At 47.4% G+C, this 25,232-nt stretch overlaps 1 protein-coding gene across 1 annotated transcript in view; it reads right to left on the bottom strand.

Annotated features, from left to right (window-relative positions):
• SLCO3A1 (solute carrier organic anion transporter family member 3A1) overlaps positions 1 to 25,232 on the bottom strand; it is a 137,382-nt gene that overhangs the window by 16,611 nt on the left and 95,539 nt on the right. The window contains exons 3-7 of the mRNA XM_042039192.1: positions 19,117 to 19,215; positions 15,962 to 16,225; positions 7,282 to 7,446; positions 5,140 to 5,338; positions 4,141 to 4,279 (exon numbers count right to left, since the gene is read on the bottom strand). Coding sequence (XP_041895126.1) covers positions 4,141 to 4,279; positions 5,140 to 5,338; positions 7,282 to 7,446; positions 15,962 to 16,225; positions 19,117 to 19,215 — 866 coding nt within the window. The remainder of the gene's footprint in view (positions 1 to 4,140; positions 4,280 to 5,139; positions 5,339 to 7,281; positions 7,447 to 15,961; positions 16,226 to 19,116; positions 19,216 to 25,232) is intronic.

Genomic DNA, 25,232 nt, shown 5'->3' with positions numbered 1-25,232 from the left:
TCTGCTCCTTTCAAGTCTCTCCCATAAATGTCACCGTGACAAAATTATTACCAAGTTATACCTCTTTGGAGGAGAATAAAGAAACAATCTGTGTCTCTGTGACAAGGAAGATCCCCCTATTATGGTTCTAATTACTTTCTTATTTACCTCCGTCCTCTTGGCTGTTGCAGTTAGACTGAAGTACATTAAATGCAGGTAAATCTGCAGCCCTGTTCTTGGCTGCAGGTTCGGAGCCTGCTTCCAGCACCTCAAACCCTGGGAAGCCGCCACCCACGATGGGCACTGCAGCTCACCCCGAGCTGAACTACCACAGCCTGGCAGCACGGACACTGCTGGACTTCAGTGCACTCCAGGGCTAGTAAATGACATCTGGTTCAGAAGGATTTATGTTGAGCTAAAAGCTCAAGTCAAGCGAGATAAACTTTATCAATATGTGATCAGAAGGAGGGAGGAATGACTGCATTTTGCTTTGATCTCTCCACCAAGTGCAGGATGTGAAGAGAAGCTTTGTTTGCCAGTCACAGACTCAAGGATTTACTTTTTTTTCTTATTTTCCAACTCGCCCTCCTGAATTTCTGAGTGGGGGATGTCAGTGCAATTAAGGCACACAATACTACCAAGAAATCCCTTAACGAATACAGAATGAAATGGTCATAAATGATTCATGGCTTGTCTTCATACACCCGCTGGGTTTGCAGGTCACATGTTTGTGTGAGGAGTAATGCCATAAAATACAACGTTGAAAAGCAGCTAAATCTCCTCCCCTTCCCCTCTACCATGTGCAAGCAGAAATTCCTTTGCTTTTCTGCAAAAGGGGTCCCCTTAGGACCATACAAAAACACACTTTCTGGTTCACTGCTTTCAAAGATAAGGATCAGCAGGGATACTACGCCAACCTTTCTGACACCAATCTCTTTCTTCTGCATAGGAGTCAAATCATTTTCTTCCAACTAAGTGCACAGAGGGCAAGAGACACCATGGTGCAGAACTCCAGGAGAGCTGGAGCAGACATGCAGGTGCCTTTCTGCTGGCAAGCAATAATTAATGTAACAAATTCCTGTGCTGTTAGAAGCTGACACCTGAAGGCTCCAGAATGGTGACAATTAGCACCACTGAAGTGGTGTTTGCACAGACAACAGGAATTTGTAGCTCCTGGCTCGTACTGCAGTGCACTGCTAGCCACCAGCCTGGACACGGCTCTGTGGATCAAAACCCAGGTAAGTCTGGAAAAGTATATATCTGCACTGAAATATCCTTGGACAAAACTCCCATCACAGCAAACACGCAGAACTGGGTGCTTATTTCCCATGGCTTCTCATCAATGGACATAAAGTACCTGTTTTGGGCAGTGGTGGGGCAGATTCTCCCTCCACCAGGGTGATTTTTTTACAAAGCACAAGGCAGATCCCACCTTCACTGCCTGAAAATTTGTCCCCAATTCCAATTTTTTGACCATTTTGCGTCAAGGTGCTGGCCCGAAGCAGTGTGAGTGGTTTGTACCAACTACATCAGCTTGCTTACCACTGCACCTCATCCTTACCTGGGAGATCTTTGATCTTTTATTACTGACACAGTATGCAACTCACAGACATCAAACAAGGCAACATCAAAGATGGAGTTACAACTTTGTCCTGTGGAGAGGCAACTTTTTGCTACCTGTGCCAAACTCTTACAGATCCCCTTGTCTGCAATCCCACTGCATCCAACCACTTGTTATCAGAACCTTCTGCTTCCCAGCAAGCTGCACACCCAGATTTCTGTGTGCCTGTGAGGCTACACAGATGCAGAGTTTACACCTTTAACAGCATCCTGAGTTTGGTGTGATTATCCATGCAAATTACCCATGGTTTTAATTACTCATTTTTTAAGCCCTGGCTCTGACAGGGAAGGGACAGGCTGGTACTTCAATGCAAAGCTGTGAGGTGCCAGCACAGTAACTCCAGGCTGGAATTCATGTGTCTCCAGCCAAAATGCTGAGAGAGTCAATGGCATCAAACAAACAAGATGCACAGTCCAACATGTGGTATGCAAGGGTCACTCCCAGGAATGGCTTGAAAGAAAAGTTCTTGGGGGTGCCAGAGCTTTGCCTACCAGCACTACCTATGGCTTTTTGGATAAGTGCACCTCTGGAATCACCTCAGTATGAGAGAAGGAATGAAGAAGAAAAAAATAACTGAGCTACACATTGCTTTTAGAAATTGTTCACAGAGGAAAAGTGAAGGGAAGCAGTCAGAAATGCACAATGTAGTAAAGTTAAATAAAGCATTCAGAGAATTTTATGTCCCAGTAAAAAGCAATCCTCGGCTCATCACAAGCGTATAACGTTCACAAGACCCTCCAGACAGGACATTACCTGGATTATGGGTTTAAAACTTGGTTTGGCAATTTGGCTTTGCCTCAAGGCCATTGCATGGCCAAACTGGTCCATAATTCTTCATAATGCCCTTTCCAGCAGATGCTATTGCTTCACCTGTTTGTGTTCAAAATGTTACTGCAAAAAACCCCCACAAAACAAAGAGATGAGAAGAACCCCAAGGATGACAACGCAAAGGCCAAATAAGAAGGAATGAGTAAGAGAGAGCGTGAGGGAGAGTGAGTTTTTTGCTGACAGGTTTGCTCTTGCAGAGCAGGAGGTCAGGCACCTGCAGACTGAAGGGGAAGAGCTGAATTTTCATTACCATGCTCCTTCCAGAGGAGCCAGAGCTTTGCTCTGAACTGCACAGTGAGGAGATCGCTCCCATGCTCCAGCCACAGACTAACACCAGCTGTACACTTGCTGAAGGCTTGGTGAACTGGTGAGACACAATTCTGTGTGCCTGAAACAAGCTGGTTCCTTGTTAAAATCATCCTGCTCCCTTCTCAGGTGTTGACTTATTGTGAGGAGGAGGAAGAAGAGGGGAGGAGGTAACACCTTCATGTGTCACACACTGATGTAGATCCTTGCAGGGCTGCTGAAAGCTCAAAACTGTGGTGTTTCAAAGGAATGCCTGCATCTCTGAGGCTGGGGAGAGAATGGAGGAGACAAGATGTTTAAGCAGGACAACCTCAGGTGATCTGGGCAGGGCTGCACAGCCAGCAGCAAGTGTCTGCTCAGCAGCACTCACATGTGCTTTGTCTCCAGGGCAGGAAGGGAGGTTTGATGTCTCCTCAAAGAGGACAGATGAAGCCATGGAGGGATAATTGCATGTGGTGAGCACTGATGTCCCTGCAGGCACAAACAGTCCCTGTGACCAGGCTGACCTCCCACAGACTCCACACAGAAGTGATCACCATGCCTGGCACAGCCCCAGACAGGGAGCAAGGAAGCAGGAATCCCACCAGTCCCACCCACAGGAGCAGCAGGCACTCATTTTCAGTGTAACCCAGAAGACATTAACATTTCAGCAGCAAAAAATGAAAAAGCTGACTTTTAAGATATCCCCCACATCTTCTTTATACAGAGATAGTTTGGTCTTTAAGAGTTTTCTGAGGGAAATAAACTCTTACATAGAGAGAACTGAAAAATGCAGAATGTCTTTGGATGGAATGTCTGCTCCCCTGACAACTGCCCTTGCTGCTGCCTCAGAGCAAAGCAAAGAAAGAGAGAGAAGCAAGAGGAATTAAAGGAAAGCTTACACAAGGGTGAATAAAACCAGAATCTGCTCACAACTGTCTAGGAACCAGACCCAGGGAAAGAGCAAGAGGAAAAAGACTAAAAGGATTGGGCAGGGCAAACATGGGCAGGTGGAGAAGAGGGGAGAAAGGGAGCTGCAGGATAAAAGAGAAGCTGGTTCCTCAGCTGGTCCCTCCTGGGCTAGGAATCTCCTGCAGAGGATGTGCTCTGCTACAGGACACTTGTGCAGATTTCCTATCATGTTCCTTGCTTCTGTGCTGAGGAGGAAGACCAGGGCAGGAGGATGTGAGATCCCATCCTGCTCCATGGGTGACCCTGGCCCATGCTGCCAGAAAGAGTGGGCATTTATGGAGCAGAGTGAAAAACAACAGGGGCTCAGGCCCACCTGAGATGTGAGGTCAGCTTTGGGGGTGCAGCCACTGCTGGCTGTAGATGAGATAGTCTGTACCAGACACGCATGAACCTCACTCACTTGAGCTCACAGAACCGTTCCTACAGGCAAGAGGTCCTCAGGAAAGCCCACTCACCGTGCTGCTGCAGCCAGCAAAGCAGGCAGATAAGTATGTGACCCCATCTGCCCCACACACTGGAGTGAAGGAATCAGTTTGGCATTCACAGTTGTTATTGCAGGGGGAATATGGGTCCAGAGATGAGGTTGGAGTTGAACTGTAAGAGAAAAAGAAAAATAAATTAATGGACAGTGTGGTATCAGCCAACTTTTCCAATTGTTGGCTCACAAAGATGGCTTTGAGGGGGACAGTTAAGGCAAACACATTACAAAAAGGCAGTGGGCAGGCTAGCTGTGTTCCAGCTCTAAGAAATCCAGGCTACAGCCTCTCCTTGGGGACTGAAATGCCACGGCCAGTGTGCCTCTGCAAAAGAGAATCTAATGCAAGGCTTGCGCTGCCCTGTAACCTCAACAAGAAGCCCCAAGGAAACACAAAGAGATGCTGTGGAGATTGCTCTGTATTTTTCTGGAACACCGCAAGGAGCTGACAGGCTGAAGTTGTCATCTAAAGCACTGCCACTGCATACAGGAGCACTCAGAAGGAAAATACCGAATAACTTTCTACAAGTCCTGCAGGGTTATGTGGGCCTCATTTCTCACAGTAAAATGGGCTTGCAGCCACAAACACTCTCTCTTCACCATATCTGTATTTCCAGGCATCTAAAACCTGGTTCTACAAATTCCCGTCAGGGACTTAAATCAATGTACAAAGCAGTTCTCCCTTGGTGCTGGGAGAAACCAGACAGTGCCATGGACCTAATGCTATAGAGGTGGGTAGAGAATTAGGTCTGGCACCTTTTGACTCAGTTTGATTGATTTTAGTGAAACTCTGCTGTCATCTGCAGGTACTGAACTCTCACAGTTGAGAGTGGCATGGAAACATCCCAAACTAAGAGCCCCATACAACACTGCCTTCTCTGTGCTTGCTCTATGGTTGTCTGAAGGCCAGCACTGCCTGTCGAGGACAGTAACATGAATTTATGTTGGTAAAGCTCCCTGAAACTCTCTGTGGACTCACTTGTTTCCATAGGGAACAGTAACCCCTGCCACAGGTCCTGTGTCGCAGCCCAAGAACAGGAAAGACACATAGCAAGCTGTGGACACCAGGTTCACCAGCATGGCCATCCTGATGGCTCCCAGAGCAGACAGGCTGAGCTTCTTCACCAAGAGACCACCCAGGAATATGCCCAGACACGCACACGGGATTGCTGTCATCCCTGCAAGAGGAAAAATCAGTTAGCAAGAGGCATGAGCAAGGCCCAGTGAACTACACTGTGACAGGGTTGAACTCTCCAGCAGGCAGATCTGTGCACTGGCATGAGGAAACCTTGTAATGACCAACTGCTGGAGTAGCACCAGGCTGGGGTTGCCCAAAAAAAGGAACAGATGCAAACGGGCATGCTGCTTTGCACAGAGGAAGTGGAATCTCCTGCCAGTTCCCATCCATGCTGGAGGGAATGCCAGACTTGCTGAGATTGGCCCAGCCTGACCTAAGCAGCAGCATCTCTAATGCTTCTTGCAACAGTCAGCACACAAATAAAGTCAAGAATTTTCCAAGGTGTGTGGAGGCTTTGGATGAGCTCTGCTGGTGCGACTCTCAGAAGTCTGATCTTCAGAGACAAGGCAGGAGCAGCATTTGAGAATATAAAATCTTCGTAAAATAATTTTCTTTAACTGTGAAATGCAAAATCACTGCCAGAAGCGACTCCCATTCCAGCACAGACAGGAATTACCCCACTACACTTGTCTGGGGTCACTTTTACCCCTTTGCTGCAAGTTATACTCCAGATCTCACCTGCCTGAACTGTGCTTAGAAGAGAAACCCAGTCCTGGCATTTCTAGACTCCCTTAAATGCCATGTGAGAAATCTGGTAACAACTTTGTTTTAACAAGTTGCTGTGAAAAACACAGAGGTATCCAAGTCTCCTTTCCCACTGTCAGGTCAGAAGCAGGATGTGCTCTGGCTCACGGGTGATGCCCTCTCTGCTGGCCACCCAGCTGTACTCACATGCTGACTGCCCAGCCAGCTCCCACCAAACAGCTTTTCCCCTTCTCCCACTGAGTCAACAGTGAAGCTACTTTCCTTTGCCAAACTTTTAATTTTCAGGAAAGATGGAACAGCCTAACAACTTTGAGATCCCTGGCCTTCTGTCAAGTTGTATTAAAATTCACTAGCAAATTCCTGTGTTGCTGGGGGAGGCAAGGCTGACTGCAGGGGATTGATTATTTTGGAAAACCAGGCCAAAACCAAAATATATTGATGAGTTTAACAGGAAAATAAACAACTGTCAGGAGAGCAGCTTGCAAACTCCTTGTTATGATATGGAGATCCACCCATTTCCTGATGTCCCAGTTTTTGACAGATCACTGCCAGCTGCCCATCTGGCGAGCTGTGGTTGCAGATCATCCAAGATCAACTTGCAGATATCTTAATTGGGTGCTGCTGATAGAAGGGCTGTCATAAACAAATTGCTGGGCCTGCCTGGGATGAGCAGCAGCAGAAAATAAATGAAGGTCCTGCCATCAGTGTCCTGACAGGGAACAAATGAACACTGAGAAATGTAGAACATGAAATCATAACAGCATGGAACAGTCAGAGAGAAGGGACGTTTGAAAGACAACCAAGCTGCATTAACTCAGGTACTTGAACTGCTCATTGCAATCTCGTCATTTCCAGGCCAAGGGGAGAGGAGTGACTAACAGGAGAAATTGGGCTTCCTAACCCAGATGGGGATGGGGTGCAGAACTGCACCAGAACCATGAGAAAAGCAGTTCAATGGGCCCCAGGATCACTTGGCAACCAACTGCAGCCTCAGGCAATCAGATGGCCCATTTCTCTGGCATGCAAGGCTCTCACACTTTCCTATCCTGGCTGTCCCATACCACTTCCCACAAGGGGTTGGGCCACAGGGGAAGTGAGGGCAGCAGGATGCAGTGGAGAGCACAGTCAAGGAGGAGGGATGCTGGAGGTCTGCTCTGGGCTCTGCAGCCATGGCACAGCTGAAGCCCAACCCTCCCACTCAGAGACACATTTCTACATGTCAGACAAGTCACTTTTTGGGCAGCCTAACCAGTGAGACTGGCAGCAGTTACCAGCCATGCGGAACACTTTTAAATACCTTTGGATGCTGGAGGTTTGGTGCCCCCTGTGGTTACTCACCCAGGAGCTGGTTGGCAGATGAGGTGGTGAGGTTGAACTGCTGCTCCAGGTACTTCCCCAGGAAGGCAGCGAAGCCAGCCACCACCGCGATCTCCATGCAGGCTGCCAGGATGATGCAGGTGAACACGGGATTGGAGAGCAGGTGCTTAGTCACTTTGGGGATCACTAGGAGAGAGGAAAAAGGGAGAGGTGCTTTTGTGTAGACTTTACTTGAGGTGCTGGAGGTGCCTCTCTCCTCTCCTGAAGGGTAAACTCACTTCACATTGGGAGTAATTTCCTGTTCTGCACAGACAGCTGCTTGAAATGTGAGAACACCAAAACAAAGTGGAACACCCAAACAGTGCCATCTAAAGATTCAAGTACCAAGAGAGCGCAAAAAGAAATCACCTGCCATTATTTACTCTTACAGACAATTTTGAAAACTGGAAGAATGAGCAAAATTTCCATATTGCTATTTTGTTTCCCCCATAGGGAAGTCAATCAAAACCTGGCGTGCTCTTTCTTCTCCTTTCCCAACCTGCCCCCCATGAATAACGCTGAGCCAGCTGAAGGGTGCCATCAGTGCTGTATTCAGCATAAACTCTTGCAAGCTTTCAGACACCAATGAACCCAGCTCACATCTGGCTTTTCCTTCCCCTGCCATCCAGATTTGCTTCATTTTCCTATTCCAAACTGGCTCATTCGCTGATGGTCACCTGCTTGCAGCACACAGGGGTGTTCTCACAAGCTGAAACTCTCTGGCTTAACATGGCCCATGGATACCCACAGCACAAGGGTCCTCCTGCCTGGGACAGGCATATCAGTCTGAGTGTTCCCATAACCTAAAGCTTCTCCAGCCAACCAACGCCTTCCATGTAGACCCTCCCATCCTTGTTGGCTGAGAGGGTGGAAGAGGATGCGCTGAGCTGCTCACTGTGTAGGACACACACACACGGCTCTGCTTTCATAATCCCTTGGCTCTCCCCTTCCAAATCATCAGTGTCCAGAATCCTGTTTCCTCCAAGCCTGTCTCAGTTTCCCAAAGGCAAACATGAGCTACCCTACAAAGGGAAATCTGGCTAATGAATCAGATCGCGCGTTTTCTACTCCAGCGAACATTTTAATTATTGTCGAGATAACACAACTTGAAGAGGAGAGCATCCCAGTACAGAAGAGAGCCTTGCTTTGTCTCAATACCTGGTGACTAATTTCTCCCTGAATTAAATGTGAAAATCATTAAGTTTGAAAATTACCTTGATGTAGTGTACTGAAGCCTTAATAGACCCCTATTTTCATTTTGAAAATCCACCCCCCACATTCCCTATGGTGCACCACGGGCTGGCAGATGATGTTTCTCTGGTGCTGGCTTCTGTTTTCCCTCAGGGATTTTTTTGCACTGGCCTCAGCAGAGAATGCACAGCTCTTTGTCAAAGCTCTGCTTGGGTGCCCTTGGTTCTTTCTTGGGGACAGTGGAAAAAAGGGTTATAATTAGGTTTGATCTAACCTTTTCGGAAGAGGTCACTCCACTGTTTCTATCTCTTTATATCAGAAACGTTTTCCAAGCTATATAAAATTCTTGCTTCCTGAAGATTTACTGAACATAATTAAGGTGCAAGAGGCATAGTACTTTTTAGTAGAACACGGGAAAAAAGAAAAGAAAAAAGAGAAAAAAAATACTGTGTGGGAGGAATGGGGATGGGGGAACTCAGACATGGATAAATTTCAGAAGCCACCTGCTGCTTCCTTCAGTTCTTTGGTGGCCACCTACAGAATTTCCCCTTCTTGCCAGGAAAAATATAGAAAATGCAAAGGTGGACTTGGCAGTACTGAGACTGAAAAGCCATATTTAAGGTATTAATGCCTGTTGTGCCCCGGCAGTTCAGTTTGTTCAAGATTAATGGATTCCTTGAGATGTAGCTTTGTGCCAATTTAAATCCAAAGACACTAAGGTCTAGCTCTAACTTCATCCACCAAACAATAGTGATGACAGCCTGCCTTTTGCAGGAGGGAGTTAAAGATCACGGACATTTATTTCTGAAGTTGGCACCCAACCATCATGCACTACCAAGGTCAAAATCCATCTTCTGTGCTTGGGGTGGACAATGAAAAATTTGCAGAGTTATTGCAGCATCTCACACAGGAGAGGAACCCCTCACTTGCCTGGCAGTGCTGGGCTGCAAGTCACAGCACTTCATCACCTAAAGGGGCTACAGGAGAGCTGGAGAAGGACTTTTTGTCAAGAGCTTCTAGTGACAGGACAACGAGTAATGGCTTAAAACTGAAAGAGGGAGGGATTAGATTAGATAGAAGGAAGGAATTATTTACTGTGAGGGTGGTGAGACACTGGCACAGGTTGCCCAGAGAAGCTCTGGATACCCCTGGAAGCGTTCAAGGCCAGGCTGGATGGGGCTTTGAGCAACCTGGTCTTGTGGAAGGTGTCCCGGTCCATGGTGAGGTGTCTGGAACAAGATGATCTTTAAGGTCCCTTCTGACCCTCAGTGATTCCACGATCTTTACCTCTCCTCCCTGTGAGTTTTCTGGGACAGATCCTGTCCTCCCCTGCATGCCTGACCACTGTCTACTGCAACAGGACTCTGTACCAGCAGGCAGGTGTGACACAAAACCCAGTGCAAAGAGTGCACAGACAACTCAAGCAGTGTCTGGCAGCCTCCACCATCTCCTCAGCCAGGGCCAGCTTGTTCTCTCTTTCATCTTCTAAGGCAAATGACAGGAGAATCCCTATGGAATTGAATACCCTTTCATCTTGCTACTGCCATTCGTTAAGATCAATCATTTGACACCTGCTGCTGCCTTATATGTCTCAGCTCTTGGGGTGAAATACCTCTGGGAAAAAGATTAAAAGTCAGCAGTGAAGTTTAAAAATCTTTCTGTAGACTAGAGTGACATCCTTTCAGCTGCCTGGCATATGGTGCTAGTATGGAGCAGGAATGGAAACATCTGATGAGGGACAGTGAAGCCCTAGGGAACACAACAGCTAAGGATGGTGCTTCTTCACTGGACTCAACCCAGAAGGAGTCATGGTAAAAGTCACCCTACACCTTACGGGCCCAAAGGTTACCTGAACACTTTGGAGCAGCAAATCTCAACTGAAGTCCATTTGCCAAGTGGGAAAAGTCTTTTGGAGTCCAAAGAGTCTCAAACACCTACTCAGAGAACCCACAGGCTGTACCAGACACAGCACACAGACAGACTCATCCTCCCACTCCCAGAAGGACGAGCTCACTTAACATCCTCATGCTGCTGCACCCGATATGCTCCAGAAACGGCAGCAGAAAAGCGATTCCCACTGCCCTGCCAAGATGCACTGAGGAGAACATGACACCTTTTTTCACTGCTGAAGTATTTTCAACCCAACTCTTCAGACCATCCATGTGCAGCGTTTGGTCACAGGATCATCCACAGGCTGGGAGGGACCTGGGTGGATATCCCGAAGCTCTCCAACACCCCCCACCAACCCCTTGACTTCTGACCTTCTCACACTCCAGCAACACCCGTGCGTGCCAAGGCATCAAACATCCCTCCCTGTCTCCCTCTGTGGGGCCTCTGAGGGTGACAGGCCAGGGGCTTGACAAACGCACACACTTACGTTCACCAAGTAGCTTTGATTTGTCACTGCACATCGGGGAGTACCGGGGATAATTGGCAACCTCATTACACGAGGTTTAACTACTCTCCAGAAACGACAAACTATAATCATCACGTTGGTGCTTGAAATGAATTGTTTGGAACATTACAATCACCAAGGCCCCTGTTTCTGGTTGGAGCACCCTACAGAGACATGTTTTCAATTTGCAGTAAAGATGAAGAACACAGAAAGCAAAGTAATAAATTAGAGGGAGGTTTACAGCCCAGTCCACCTAGGACAATGTGGTGAGAGAAAGGCAAAATGTAGCATTGAGCCAAAATACGACTTTCTACTACCCATGTCAGCAGCAAGTCTCAGATCTGAAGAGAAAACAAAAGGCAAAACCTCCACCTGGCTTGAGGAAAAAGGGATGAAGAAAACAGCATAGACAGCAAGAAAATGCATTCTGGAAAGAGGTAGCTCCTGTAAAAGAGAATATGGAGTAAGGCAAGAGGTGCTGAAGATATCTTAGATAAATTCAATATGCTGAAGTTCCATGTAGCCTTGGCAAAATTCTCATGAAGGATATGAAGAAAAAGGAAGACACCTAAGTAAAAAGAGCCTTCCTGACAAGATCCAAGCTTGAAGCAGCAGTAACATGCTCAAACATGGAAAGCAAGTCCCTCTAGTCCATCATCTTCCTTGCAGGAACCACATTTACTCATCTTCAGAGGGGGATATAAACCCCCCTCACCTGTGACACAGAAGTAATGGGAAAGCATTTTTTGGAGACAGGCTCTGCCAGCCTTCAGCTGCTGCTCAGCTTGGGCCCTGAGGTGTGCAGGCTGAATGGTGCTGACAACAAGATGCTGGTTTGGAAACAGCCACGAAGAACCTGACAACAATACCTGCACTCTCATGAAACACAAGCCAAAGGAAACTCAGAGACTGATGGGACTTGATGCCTTTTTGGATCACCTGCCACCTTCTCACCTCAGACCTGGGTTTCTCAGCAAGCCTTTAAGATGTTCGCAGGGGGACAAGACCCAAATCCAAAAAGGCATTGAAGTCTAAACCTGGACCAGAGCCTCACCACTGTGGCCATGAATGTATAAGATGGAGCCCTCTCCAAAACGTTGTCACTATTGCTCATGAGAGTCAGCAGTTAAAAACTACTCCTGTTAGCCTTTAATCCTGCCCAATCCTATGAACTCCCACTGAGGATTACAGGCTCCCCATGGTCCAGGCCCTCCCTGCACAGCTGGGAGCTTTTGGCCCAGCACTATGTGTCTGCTCCCAGAGAGCACTTTGTGGGAGAGAAATCCCAGATTCAGAGCGGCTCCCCCCCTTAGATATTCAGCAGACTGGTACACAGAGAAGGAAGGAATTGAACAGAAGACAAGGCAGCTGTCAGCTGTACATCCCAGCTCTCCTACACTCTTGAAAATGAAGCTGGAAAGAAACCAAAATGTTTCCAAATCTAGGGAATTTGCAGTTCTGAAATTCATTTATTACACAGCGAGTTTGCTTTCAGTTCCTTGTGAATGAGCTTCTCTTTCCAAACCTGGAGGATTCCATATAAATTTCAACCCTTTTAGGGTTTTAATCTCTTCTACTAGACAGAGTGGCAGAATGTAATGAATTTCTGTTTTAAATCATTGCAAAACAGAATGCATCTAGGGCAGAGTGTTTCAGAGGTGTTAAAGATCACACCAAGGAAGCATTCCGAAATCAAATTTCATCAGAACTGGCCGCTCAATTTAATAGACATGACATTTCTGTTAAAAAAAAAAAAAAAAGGTTTTAATGAACTATTTCCAAGCACATCCCAGAGCAGGTGGTGTGTCAGAGGCAGCGAGTGAGAGGGCAGATGCTGGACAGACACGAGCAGAGGGCACAGGTGCCCCGACACAGCAGAGCATCTTCTCTGGCCCCAAGGAGCAGAGAGGTCCCCAAGGCACAGCAGAGGCAGGAAAGCAAAGCTTTTACCCCAGGAGAGCAGGGACTGCACAGCTCATGCCTGAAGCTCTCTCACAGACCACACGGAGAGCGCAGGGCTGGAACAACCCTGCCAGGCAGGAGCAAAGAGCAATGGCAGCATTTATCCAGACTTCTGCTGCTGTTAATCCTTCACTTCTCTGTGCTCCCAAATGGATTTGCTCTGCTGAGCTGAAATACTAATCAGGCAAAGCGGTGCAGCAGTCACGTGCCAGTTTAGCAACGGGAAGCAGCTCTCAGGACTGTCCCAAAGCTTTCCTGCCTGAGCTGCCATGCCCCAGTGCAGAGCCCCCTGCTGCCTCTGCTACCTTTGATTGCCTCTCCATCTTGTGCCATTCAAAGGCACCACTTTCATTTCAAGTTTGCAGCTCCTCTTAAGAATGTTTCTTTTCCTGGCATGAAAATACCCCACAGGAAGAGATGCCAGGGCTTCCCAAAAGCTGGGCCCTCCCTCCTGCTTAGACCTTGACAGAGGTGTAAAAGATTGAGCATGTTCCTTTTATATTAGTCCTGGCTTTTTTTGCATGCCAAGGCTAGAGAAAAGCCAAAGAATCTCAGCCAGCCCTCCATCTCACTGACTTTCAGCAGAACTTGTGGTGTCTGGAGCATCCTCCCACGTGCCAGCCGTGCCACGTCTCTAGCTGACAGCCATGACCCAGCCCAGAGCATGTCCCCAGCTGACACTACCCTGCTTCCTCTCCTACCATGTCCTTTCTCTTGTGGCAGTCACTGCAAGGGTTGGAAAAAATGTAATAGAAAATGATAAAGCTCATTCAGTAGCAAAAAAGGAGACGCAGTTCATTCTCTAAGGATGTGCTTGATACAGAGGGTGTTTGCATAATCAATCCAGAGAAACAACTCTTCCTCCCCACACTTGCACGAGAGATGGACAATCTGCACCTCCATGCAGACATGGACTTACAGCAGGAACAGCCCTGCCCGGGACAAGCTGCAGAGACAACGCTTGCTAAGAATGAGGCACGGTTATAGCCATACAAACACCAAGGACCATTTCTGGTCCCAGCCCCTGGTACAGATAAGAAAAGCCCAGAAAAGCTGTCGTTGTCCCATCCCTGGAAGTGTTCAGGGCCAGAATGGATGGAGCTCTGAGCAACCTGGTCTAGTGAAAGGTGTCCTTGCCCATGGCAGGGGGATTGGAACTACATGATCTTTAAGGTCCCTTCCAACTCATGCCATTCTATGATTCCACAGATTCTGTTCAGCTTCACAAATGCATGCAAAATCCAAGGCCATATTAGGACAGAAGACATGACTATGCATGCACATATATACTTTTAAGCTCTGTATATAGTTAAAAGTCCTTTTTATTCTAGGAAAAAGCCTAAACAGTCTTGACTTTCTCCAAAGGAGAATCAACAAATAGATTACAGATACTAGGAGCTGCCACAAAGGAATGCATACAGATATTCCAGCTGCTACGGAAGTAATGTATACCCACAGGAAGATTTAACCATCACCTGAAACACTGCTCCTCAGGAAGGACGAGGTGTGTTTGCCTTTCCTCATGGAATGTCTGAACATCTCCAGGCAGGCACTTCAGCCACACAACTCTTGACCACATTCCGACTGTGACAACAGTGGCAAGGGACTTGAAAGGAGATGTCAGCTACCAACCCCGTGTTGTCTGTGACAACCTCAAAGGAATAACTAAAAAGGTCATTCCTTGTCTTATTTGATGTGATGTAAATTTTATTTCAAAGTCCATCTACAAAGAGGCTCCTGGAATACCGACTGATCCAAAATGGGGTTACCTGCAGAGAGAGGACTAACATGGAGGACTGTGGTGCCTCCTAATGCAATCAATACTTGAAGCATATGGACGTGGCAGTTTCATTTCTCTACTTCAATGAGCAACAGATGCTCAGTGAACCCCCCATGGCCTCCCTGTGTGCAAGATGCTCAGCACCATCCTCAGGCTGAACTGCTGCCCCTCCGTGCAGCAGGGATACGTCATATTCTTTCATTTTTCTGTATGAAAACCTGCAAGCATTTCCAGTGTGTACTCCAAAAGCTCAGTGGCCACAAGCAGACACTCTGATGTGTACACAACAAAAGCCACAGAACTATTCATATGGACCTACCATGGGAAAAGCCCATGCAAGAGAAAATCCTTGCAACAAAGATGAAAGGATGAAGAAATTAATTTTACTGACAGAGTTTCAAACTATTTATCCCTCTACTTTTCTTTTGAATTTCCTCATCAAGTCAAAATTTCACATCTTTGACCTTCCCTTAATGAACAACCGCATCAACTATTCAAGGCATTTTTTTTTTTTTTAGACAACACTTTTTTCCCTGAAGTCTCTTTTTCCTTCCCACCCGCTCTTCATTCAACTCCCAATTAAGGTGACTGCACAGGGAGTAAGTGATTTTGTCCTCGTTTATCTAAATGCATCAGGCAGTAATGAAACTCGCTCTGCCACAGCAACAGGGAGTGGGAAGCAGCCACCAGTGCTACAGAAACACGCTCTCAGATGAAGGATTTTCCAGCGCAGCCTAGAGAAAGGGTATTTGCCCACACTCTCCCACGAAATGCTGGATCCTCAGCTGACTTTAATTAGAGTCACCTCCATTTCCATCACTGCAGGACATGATGTGAGGCTTTCTCTCTAATTTGCTACAAATCACGCTCTGCCCTGCCATTTTGCTGCTATTCTGGGCTGGCATCTCCCTCTTCCCATTTCAGTTTACGAGCTGTGGTGATGCCCAGAACTCGTTGCTTTGTATCTGGGATTGCACTAAGCTGAAGCTCAGATGCTGGGAGCTCCCAATTTCTTTTAAGTGCCCTTGCTGGCTCGCTCTCTGTTTTGGGAGGCAGATGGGAGCAGGGACAGCACGCTGGAGAGCAGTTCACAAATTGCTCTGGCAACTGTGCTGCCCTTCATTTTTTTACCAACTCTATAGGACTACCATACGTTTCTGAAGCTCTGCAGCTTAAAAAAAAACCCAACGCCTTCAAGTGGAACAAAGTCTCTCTTTCAAATGCAGGCACCACCAGCGATAATTAGAAGCTGGGGACTGAAACTTCAGGCCACTGATTTTTTGGAGGACTTTTGGGGGGACAGAGCCTCACAGACAACACAACGAGCGTCTCACCTCTCAGCTGCTGGAAGCAGGTCGTGCTGCTCTCCCCATCCAGCGGGTGCCGCAGGACCCCGTTGCTGGGCTTGGGCCGCTCGTATTCCCGCTCGGGCAGCATGGCCTGCTCGCTCTCCCCGGTGCGCTCCGGCCGCGGCGGCAGCGACTGCGGGAACCCAAACATCGGCAGGGACGAGAAGAAGAGTAAGGCACCACAGAGCAGGAAGCCTCCCCACCACGCTCCGATCCACCGAGGGTCATCCGGGGTTATGTCCAGCTTACCTGTGGGGGGAGCAAACACCAGTCAGGGGTTTGGCCATGGGGAGAGGAAGACGACGGTGTGAGGATCCCGTGGGCTGCAAGGTGGTTGTAGGGGCCTTTGCTGGCTGATGAGGAGCACGAGACACAAGGTGGGAGCCCACAGTGCACCCCGCAGCTGTAGCGTGTAGCCACCAGTAGCCACCAGTGCACAGTGACCTCCACATCCAAGATCACCTCTTCTATCTAGATGGTACATCCAGCTTCTGCAACACCCTGTAATCAGAGCTTCTCTCCAGTGTTTTTGGCTCTGCCAGCTCTAGGAAGCTGCTGTACACCAGTCAGTGTCCCCTGTGCTGGCACTGAGGTTTTGGACATCCCTGTCCCAGTGTGTCACACTCCCCTGACACACCTGCACAGAGAAGCAGCAGCACACACAAGGACACTGCATCTCCATCCCTGCTTACCCTGTTTTCCCAGGAGCTCAATGCTCCCCCTGCTTTGAATTTACACGTCTTTTCAGCAAAAGAGAGATTGGCATTTGGGCTTTAGGGACACCTGTGAATGTGTGGAGGGTGAAACAGTCCTAAATATTGGGAAAGAAACCCACCCACTGCATCAAATGGGCTCAGGAAGGTAGAGAAACAATCAGAAAATGAAGAAAAGCAAAATAAAAGGCAAGGGTATGCTGTAGGCCACCACTCAGTAGAGATAAGGTATAAGAAGGGTCTGAGTCAGTGTGGGGAAATAAAAATAAACAGCAGGAGAGGAAAAACTGTGTTCCTAACTGCTGCCTTGCTGCCACAGCCACAAGGGTGCCCTGTGCTGGAGCTGATTCCTGGGGGAGATCCAGGTCCATGGGGCTGGAATAACAAGTTCCTCTGTTCATGGTGACTCTCTGGTTACTGCCACTCTGAAAAATCTGTCTCAAGTGAGGCAATCAAGTTGTCTCTCAAGCAGAGACAGAAGGAAACTCTTTTCTCCTTAGGGAAAATAACATGTAGCTCTCAAATACAGATAAAGTTTGAAAAATAGTGTTGTGGAGGGACTGGATTCTTGTGCTGTCATTTCCTCCTGCCTGAAGCGCACTTTTTTCAGGTTCTTGGGAACACAACAGTGTGAACAGTCAGGCAAATCAGAGTCTTCTTCATATTCCCTTCCTAAAATAGCTGCTGGGTGACAGCGAGTGCAGCACCATGCCCTGCCATCCCACACCTGCCCAAAACAGGACAAGGCTCAAACCCCTGGAGCTTGTTCTCCTTGTGCCACCTTGAGCTGCAAGGCAGAGCCAGCTGCAAAGTGGAAATTCTTTCCCATACATAAATCAACAGAGGCCATGTGTGCCCCAGCTTTTGCATGACAGCAACTGACCACGGCCAAAGCCAGCAGGACCTGGAGCTGGGCAGCTCTGCACCCTCCCTGTAAAGTGGCTGAGCCACAGCCCTTCCAGGCTTCTCAGCAGTAACATTTTACAGTTCTCCTCTGTGGCTCTGTATTTGTCTGGGCTTTTTGAGCTGTAAATACTGAGAGCAATGTCTTATGTTAAAAATGGCCAGAAGACATCAAATTAACTTTTTAGCTAGGTCAGCGTCTTGCCTCTGATGGTAACCAGCTGCAGCTGCCCAGAAAGTCTACAAGAATAAAGTCAGCATGTATTTTTCTTGTGGCTCGGGGGCTTTCTAAGCTAAATTTGGTGTTGTGTTCATTTTTTGTGTATATAAACTTGTCCAATTGCTTTAAAATCCATTTGGAGATTTTTAGCACCTTATGGTGAGGAGTTCTACTGGGAGATAAAGTATTTTGCTATGTACATTCATATTTCAGTGTAAATTATACTAAATGGTCAAATATCTAACAGGTTTCACACAGCTCTTCTGTCAAACAAGGCTTTGGTAAAGCCAAGGAATGAAAAGGGGCCGTGTGGTGTTTGACCAAACTGCAGCCAAATGCTTCAGCCATCCCAAAAGATACTTCTTTCTCATTTGATATTATTTACAATTCTTCAGCTGCCATGTGCACGTGAGACCAAAAAAGGCAGTAACACTTTTGCAGATTTGCACAATTCTGTTCTGAGTCCTGCAAGGTTCAACTCCATCCAAATGCACCCTGTGACAATGTATTTGCAACATTACAGAGATGAAATGCACCCTCAAAGGGACAAAACCCCTGCATAAGGGTCTGTGGGGTTCAGTGGAGCTGAGAACTGTGGAAAAAGCATCTGAACAACTGAGGAAAGGAATGAAGCATCAGGTTTGCTGTGTTGCCAGAGGGCCGGGGAAGCAACGGAGAACAGCCTGTTACATGTTGCCCTCTCATGGCGAAGAACACATAGTGCAGGTACCAATAAGAGCAGAATTTGATCTAAATGAACAAAAGAACAATTTGCAAACAATCTGCTTTAACCCGAGTGAAGTCGAGGTGAGCAATAATTATTTAGTGCTTTGGAGAAAAGCAATAATGCTGTGGGACTGAAGCTACCCATCCAAGCAGGGTCAAGGGCAGAAGGTGCTGGGCATGGGTCTTAGTGGTGTGCCTCCATCAGAACGTGGATGGTTCCCCCATGCCCTGGGATGGCAGCTCTCCAGTTTTCACCCCACAGCTCTGGACACAGCTCCCCTAGTATGACAATGCCACAGTGCTATTTCGAGGTGTCCTCTAAGAGCTGGGCTGAAACCCATCTCACAGCAGAAAACCCACAGAAGGGAACAAATTTTAACCGCTACAAATCTGTTATTTATCAGGACAGAGCTGAAACCTTTTGAATCCCAGTCTTAAAACCCTTCTAAAGTGATGCTCACACATGCAAGAGGCACTCAAGATGGAATGACAGTTTCCTGCTTATGAGCATCTACATTTCTGTCCTGCTGGTACAACTTCAGCGTATTTGATTTGAAACCAAACCCAGTTCTCCTTACTTGTGTCAATGAAGACAGCATCCACATAGATTTTGGTACAGAAGGAGCCCAAGATAAATCCACAGGCTGGTCCAAATACCAGCATCGTAAACAGGATGCCTACAAGGAGAGAGAAAAGAGAAGATTAGTACTAGGCTCTGGTTATTCATTGCAAGTTGTTCTGCTTGTCTCCTGTGAGATGGCATCACCTTACTGATGCCAAATAGATAGGGATAGTCTCTGTGTTGACTGCTCCAGGCAAAAGAGCACCCTAAATGTGTTTTACTTTTCCATATCTCTTCAGGAAAATGAACAGATGGAGGTGTGATAATGCTGAAGGATTTCTATTGAGCTGAGAAGACAGTGTGGACATATGCCGTGTTTTGGTCGGCTGGCTGCTCTGAAAGATGTCTTACTCAACAGCACAAGGTAAAGCAAACCTGCCTTCTCCCCACGGGCAAGTCTGTCTTTGCCACCTCCAGCTAAAATCCTGGTAGACAGAATTTTCAGACATTAGGGACAGCAAATCTATGAAACGAGCATTGTCACAGACTGCTGGATAAAGTCCCTTTACAGAAGTAGGAGCACTTTTCCAAATCTGTGAAGCCCTTCTCCCCATCAGATACACACGGAAAATATTCATGAAGGTGTGTGGATCTTCCAGCCTCTCATAACTGCTTGTTCTTTCTGCAAAACCTGCATGAAATTGCCAGTGTAATGCCAGGAGAAGAGCTATTATGAGTAAATTACTTATTTGTTTCCATACAGTACTTAGAAGCATTTATTTTCACTCCCATTTTGGCCCTGAAACAGGAATGCTACAGGCACAGTGCCAGCTCTCAATTATCCAGGGAAGAAAGGTGGGGGGACACAAGGATAATCCAGAAAAAGAAGCAGCAAAGATAAAACAAAACATTTGCAAATTAGACAATAAGAACATATTTGGTACCTTCACATTTGGGATAACAACAACATTTGGGAAAAACAACAAGAAGTCCCCCAAGGACCCTTGTAAATGGATTTCTGAAGGGAGCAGGGACAGTCTGAGCAGTATGGAGCAGAGCAAGAGCCTGCTTGTTCCCTCTGGGCAAGGCATTGCTGATGGACTCATGTGCCTGGTGAGGGGGGGACCCCAGCAGAGATGTGCCAGCCTGTGCCAGCACCAGTCTTGGTGTCACTGCACTTCAGAAATGGCCCATGAAGGAGCTTACTTGCATCTGGGTGCTTTGCTCACTCTCCGGATCTCTCTGGGGGTGTTGCCTGGCATCTCAGTGCATTTATAATGCACTTCAACACAGCTATCTCAGCCCTCAAGTTCCTTATCTGGAAACTTTTAATTCCCAAGTTCCCTCTCTGTGCATTTCTCAGGAGCTGGAGAAATCATCAGAGCTGCAAAAAAAATTCCCAGACCACCATCCCCAGGCAAGGCAAACCTCACCTGCTGACGATGGCTTAGCCAAGCAGAATAAACTGGTACGGTGAGAAGCAACTTCACCTTCATTTTTAAAATGCAGGGTGCAAACTAATTCCTCCAGGTTGCTGGCACTGGGACTTGGCTGGATTAATAACCAGGGGCAAAGCAGAGGTGCCTCCAGCCAGCTGCTCACATAGGAACCCGGCACATTAATGCCTTCATGGCTCTCACCTACAGCAGCACGAGGGACAAACAAAGGTGGTGGGAGGAAAAGAAGTGCCAGGTTGTATGAGCTGCAGTGAGGAGTCACTGCTGTCAGGGCAGCAGCAGGAGCTGCCAGCCCCAGCCCTGTCTCTGCCAAGCTCAAAGCTGCAGCAATGGCACCACACTGCAGCCCATGCTTAAATCAGTCCCCAGGGTCTCTGCCTGTGATGTCCATGTCACAAGTGGACCAGCCATCTCCTCTCCTGCAGTCACCTTGTCCTGGGGTGCTGGGTTTGTGCTCCATGATCCAGCATTAATTGGGGAATTTGTGTTCCTCGAGCAAGAGAGCTGCTCAGGAAACCTGTGCCTTGCTCCTTTGGGGATCTATAAAGCCTCACGTGGGATTTCCCTGGTTACCTGCAGAAATACTTCATGGGATGTGAAATGAGGGAAGAGACCGGCTGGGAGAGCAGAGAAAAAGGGATTTAATTTCCCAGCACACTCAGCCCCATCTCCCCTCCTTCCCAGCCCTGGCTTGGGGCTATACAATTTCCAACAGGATTTTATAAAATATCCATGTCACTTTTTTTTTTGTCACTAGATGGCATCAGTGTTTGTCATTCAGCCCCCAAACGCCACGTGGAGCAGGCTGGGTAACAGTGCTGCTCATCCTTGTTCCCAAAACACGATGGTGGTTCCCGGGGTCCTGCAGCCCCATGGAGGATGGCACTGACACAGGGCACTGTTGTCACCCACGTATCTGCCAAATACACACTCAGTCTGTGCCCCTTCCCGTTTGTGTGAAGAAAATCACAGGTTTTAGGACAAACTGTTCTGTAACTGTTAAGTTTTTAGTCACAGAGTTTAAGGAGACAGCATCTAGCAGAGATTGCTGTGGCTATTCCTGTGATGAATGAGACAGCATTCAAGTATCATTGAAAACTGAACATTAATTACAAATTTCTACGTAATTATGGTCAAGCACATAAAGACATGCTGGGCCCCATATCATTTGGGGAGATGACAAATGGAGCTACTCAGGCAGAAGGACAAGGGCCAGTTCTACCCTTTAGGCAACACCTTTGGATGCACCAGTGTTGGGTCAAGAAGGGCTGGAAGTCTGCCCCATGATCTCCAAAGCACAGAGTTATCTGACCATGTGTGTACAGGGAAAACCACGGAAATGGTGTTTTTTTCATGGAGCAAAGTGCCAAGACAAAGAACATGGAAAAAGATCATCCTTCACTGAAACCAAAAAGGAATTATTTCCCCCTTTTCCCAAAGCAGAAGAGAGCAGGGACCTGTGGCTGGTGATCCAGCAGCAGCAGGGAGATGCTTGCAGACAACTAGCTCAGAAAAAGGCAAACATTGAGAAAGCCATGGCCAGTGTAGGTACAGGCACAGGTGACAGCTGAACACTGCCCCTCCTCACACTACTGCATCTCAAAATCACTATGTAAGAAACAAGCTCTGTCCCCAGTTACTAAAATACCACATTTTATATCCTCGTGGCTGCAGGAAGGCACGATTTGCTCTGCAACATCCTCACTAGAGGGCAATGTGGGATAGAGCATCCACTGAAACACCTATCTAACATCTTACAAAAGCTATTAAATTATTATTCACCTCTAGGCTAGCTTAAAAAAACCCTTAATTGTGTTTTATCTTTTTCTGTAGTTTGTCCTAAAATCAAGAAAACAACCAGTTTACCCCATGCCCTTTTTTATCTTTTTTTAAGACGCCAGCAAACTCCTAGGGTTGCAGTAATAGTATTTTACACTTTAATTCACTAATCAAGCAGATTGTGGAAAAACCCAAGGCATGGAATGTCACAATGGATAGTCCAGGGTCTGCACAGAGCAGGAGCATGCTCAAGGATCAATGGAGCATGCTGCTGGGCACAAAAAGTAGGCTATTAAGCAATTGTGGATAGTGCCTGTGGTTGAACATTTATGCAGAATTGAGGACACAAGGGGAAATTAGGCAAGTTAGAATTAGCTTAAGACATCCTTCCTCTTTTGAGAAATCCTGCACAACTGCTACCACCCTGGCTATTAGGAGAACACTTTCCACATCACCCACCTCGTCATGCAACCACAAAGCTGCTGCTTAGTAGAGAAGGAGTTCCTGCAAAAGCCCTCTTCCCAGTGCTGGGGCTGCTGCTACGGATTAAGATGTGCTAAATTTGTGGCTGGCTTTAATACCACTTGCTTCATTTTTTACCATGTTTCCCTCTGACTTTTAGATCAGTCTGATTTGATGGAGCCAGAGGACACTGATACCAGGAGAGAACACATCAAAGGTCCTATCCTGGCTCCACGAGGCTCTTGGGAAATTCCCACTGATGCCAATAAAACCAGTGATCAAGTATAGGTACTGAAATTTCATGGTATTTTTATTTTTAATCTCAGAGTTGTTTTTAAAATTCTTTCTAAATTATGGCAATTCTTAGAAATACTCCAGAGAAGTGAGTTAAAGAACAAAACAACTCTCTTGGGACAATTCAAATGTTTTGTTTGGTAACTCTCAAATACTTCCTTCCAGTTTGTGTCCTTTTAGAGCACAATTACATTTCAGTTTGAAAACAGCTAACAATTTTCAGTTTAACTGCTCTACCCCCCTCATCAGTCTCCCTGCCTCCCAAAAAGGCAGGGGAAAAAAAAAAAAGTAGCAAGTAGGGCTGCACTGAGAAATCAGAACTATCTTCCTCCCCCATCTTTTCAAATGGAACAATTTGCTAAATCCTACTTTGTCCTGTCAACTGACATTTTCCAGGGGCTAAGGAAAGGATTGGGACAGAGGGAGTATTAGATCTGACATTTTGTGATGAGATTTTATCACTAGTAAGGTCCAAGAGTGATGATGCAGTTTGCCATCAGAGCAAAGGGAAGGAGCAGCAGCAGGTACCACATCTGTGGAGAGACAGTGGCACAGAGATGCTCAGTGAGTCATGCAAAGTGCACAGGAACCCAACTGCAGACACAGAGTTAAAGGCTGTCATTATTTCAGTAATAAAGACCTGTCCCTTGGTGTTTCAAGTTGCTTTCCAGTAGCAACAGGATCCTGAAACATGAGCAAACCTGTGTTGTTTGCAGGGTAAAACAGGTGAAGCATCAACTCAATCCCTGTAATGAATTAACTGGGGACAGCAACTCCCAGGCTGGAAATAAGGTGTCGAGGGAGACACTGCAAGGCTTGCCAGTCTCACCGAGGTGCAGCCAGAGGCATCTCAGGTACAGTTCACTGAGGAATGAGAGCAGGTTCAGCACAGTCACGGGCTCAGGAAAAAACACACGTGGGCAGCTAAACAACACCAAGTCATTTCGCTTCAAAGCCTCAGCCCTACCAGAGGCTGAGGACATGAGGAAATTTATTTTGGAGAGCTGCCAACATACTCCAGGCAAAGGTGAGCTGGGTAGGTGAGACAGGAGAAGGAAAAGGAGCATCTCCCACAGTGGGGCTGGCTATCAGAGCAGGAACCATCAGCAGTGACTCACACAGTGCTTCCCAACCATGGGCAAACCCCTGGTGCAGCAGAGAATCCTGTTTTATTTTAGCTATGGAGTTGTCACTGGTATCTGCTGGGTCCCCTGGAGCCAGGTTGCTCCTGCCTTGGCATTTCCATGAAATTGGAAAGTGTAGGAGATTATTCACTGTGCTCCAAAGGATCAGCACGCCTTCAGCAAAGCACATGGTCAGAGAAATACCTCCTCCCCCTTGCACCATCCCAGGGGACAGCTTTGGTGGGCAAAAAGCTGATCAGTTTGGTAGATGTGGGAAACTTTTGCAAAACAGTTTGTTCTTGCATCGAGTAACTACATCCCTGTAGAGGAAGGGATCAGGGAGCTAAATGCGATCTCTGTCAGCAACTGGGTGTTGAAGTGACCATCACAAAACACAGGTTCTGGGGTGGGTGGGGGAGGGCACAGCACATACCCCACCTGCCATGGCCATGGGAGTGCTGCTGTGGTCATGGGACAGCATCCGGCCAGGAATGTCACCCCCAGGCTCCTGCCTGTGCAGGACCAAGCTCTTTCTAAAAGCACAAAGGGAACTGGCTTTGCAAAGCACGAGATAATCTCAAAACCCTGCTTGTCCCACATTTCCCGCTGCGTGGAGGACCAGGCAGGCCAATGGACAGGGATTACTGGAATATGGTAATTCATGTGCTCTGTGACCTGCCCTTAAAGAGACACCAGCCCAGCACAGCCTGTGGGAACCAAAGGCATCCTGGTACAGACTGGGGATGCTGCATCCTCCTGCACACCAGGTAGCGGCTCTCAAGGGCTTGGGATAAAGGTTCCACACTCACACTTGGTGGGCAAAGCTTCAGTGGGTTTTCTCTGACTTCTATCAGTTGCTGTAACCTCAAAAACGCACAGTAAGGGTAGAGGGAGGCTGCTTGCTACACAGATGGCTTCTTTCCACAGCAAAACCTGCTGGAGTCATCCAGCACTGCCCAGCCTCCCTGGCAGACAGCGTGCCCATGAGCTGCCCATGCCCACAGGAGTGCAGGGAT

Source organism: Corvus kubaryi, unplaced genomic scaffold (genome assembly GCF_017639235.1).
Source record: "Corvus kubaryi isolate FWS band 111438036 unplaced genomic scaffold, C.kubaryi_AGA036_p1.0 37394, whole genome shotgun sequence".
NCBI lineage: Eukaryota > Metazoa > Chordata > Aves > Passeriformes > Corvidae > Corvus > Corvus kubaryi.
The sequence above is the reverse complement of the archived record's forward strand: the minus strand, read 5'-3'. Positions and strand labels throughout refer to the sequence as shown.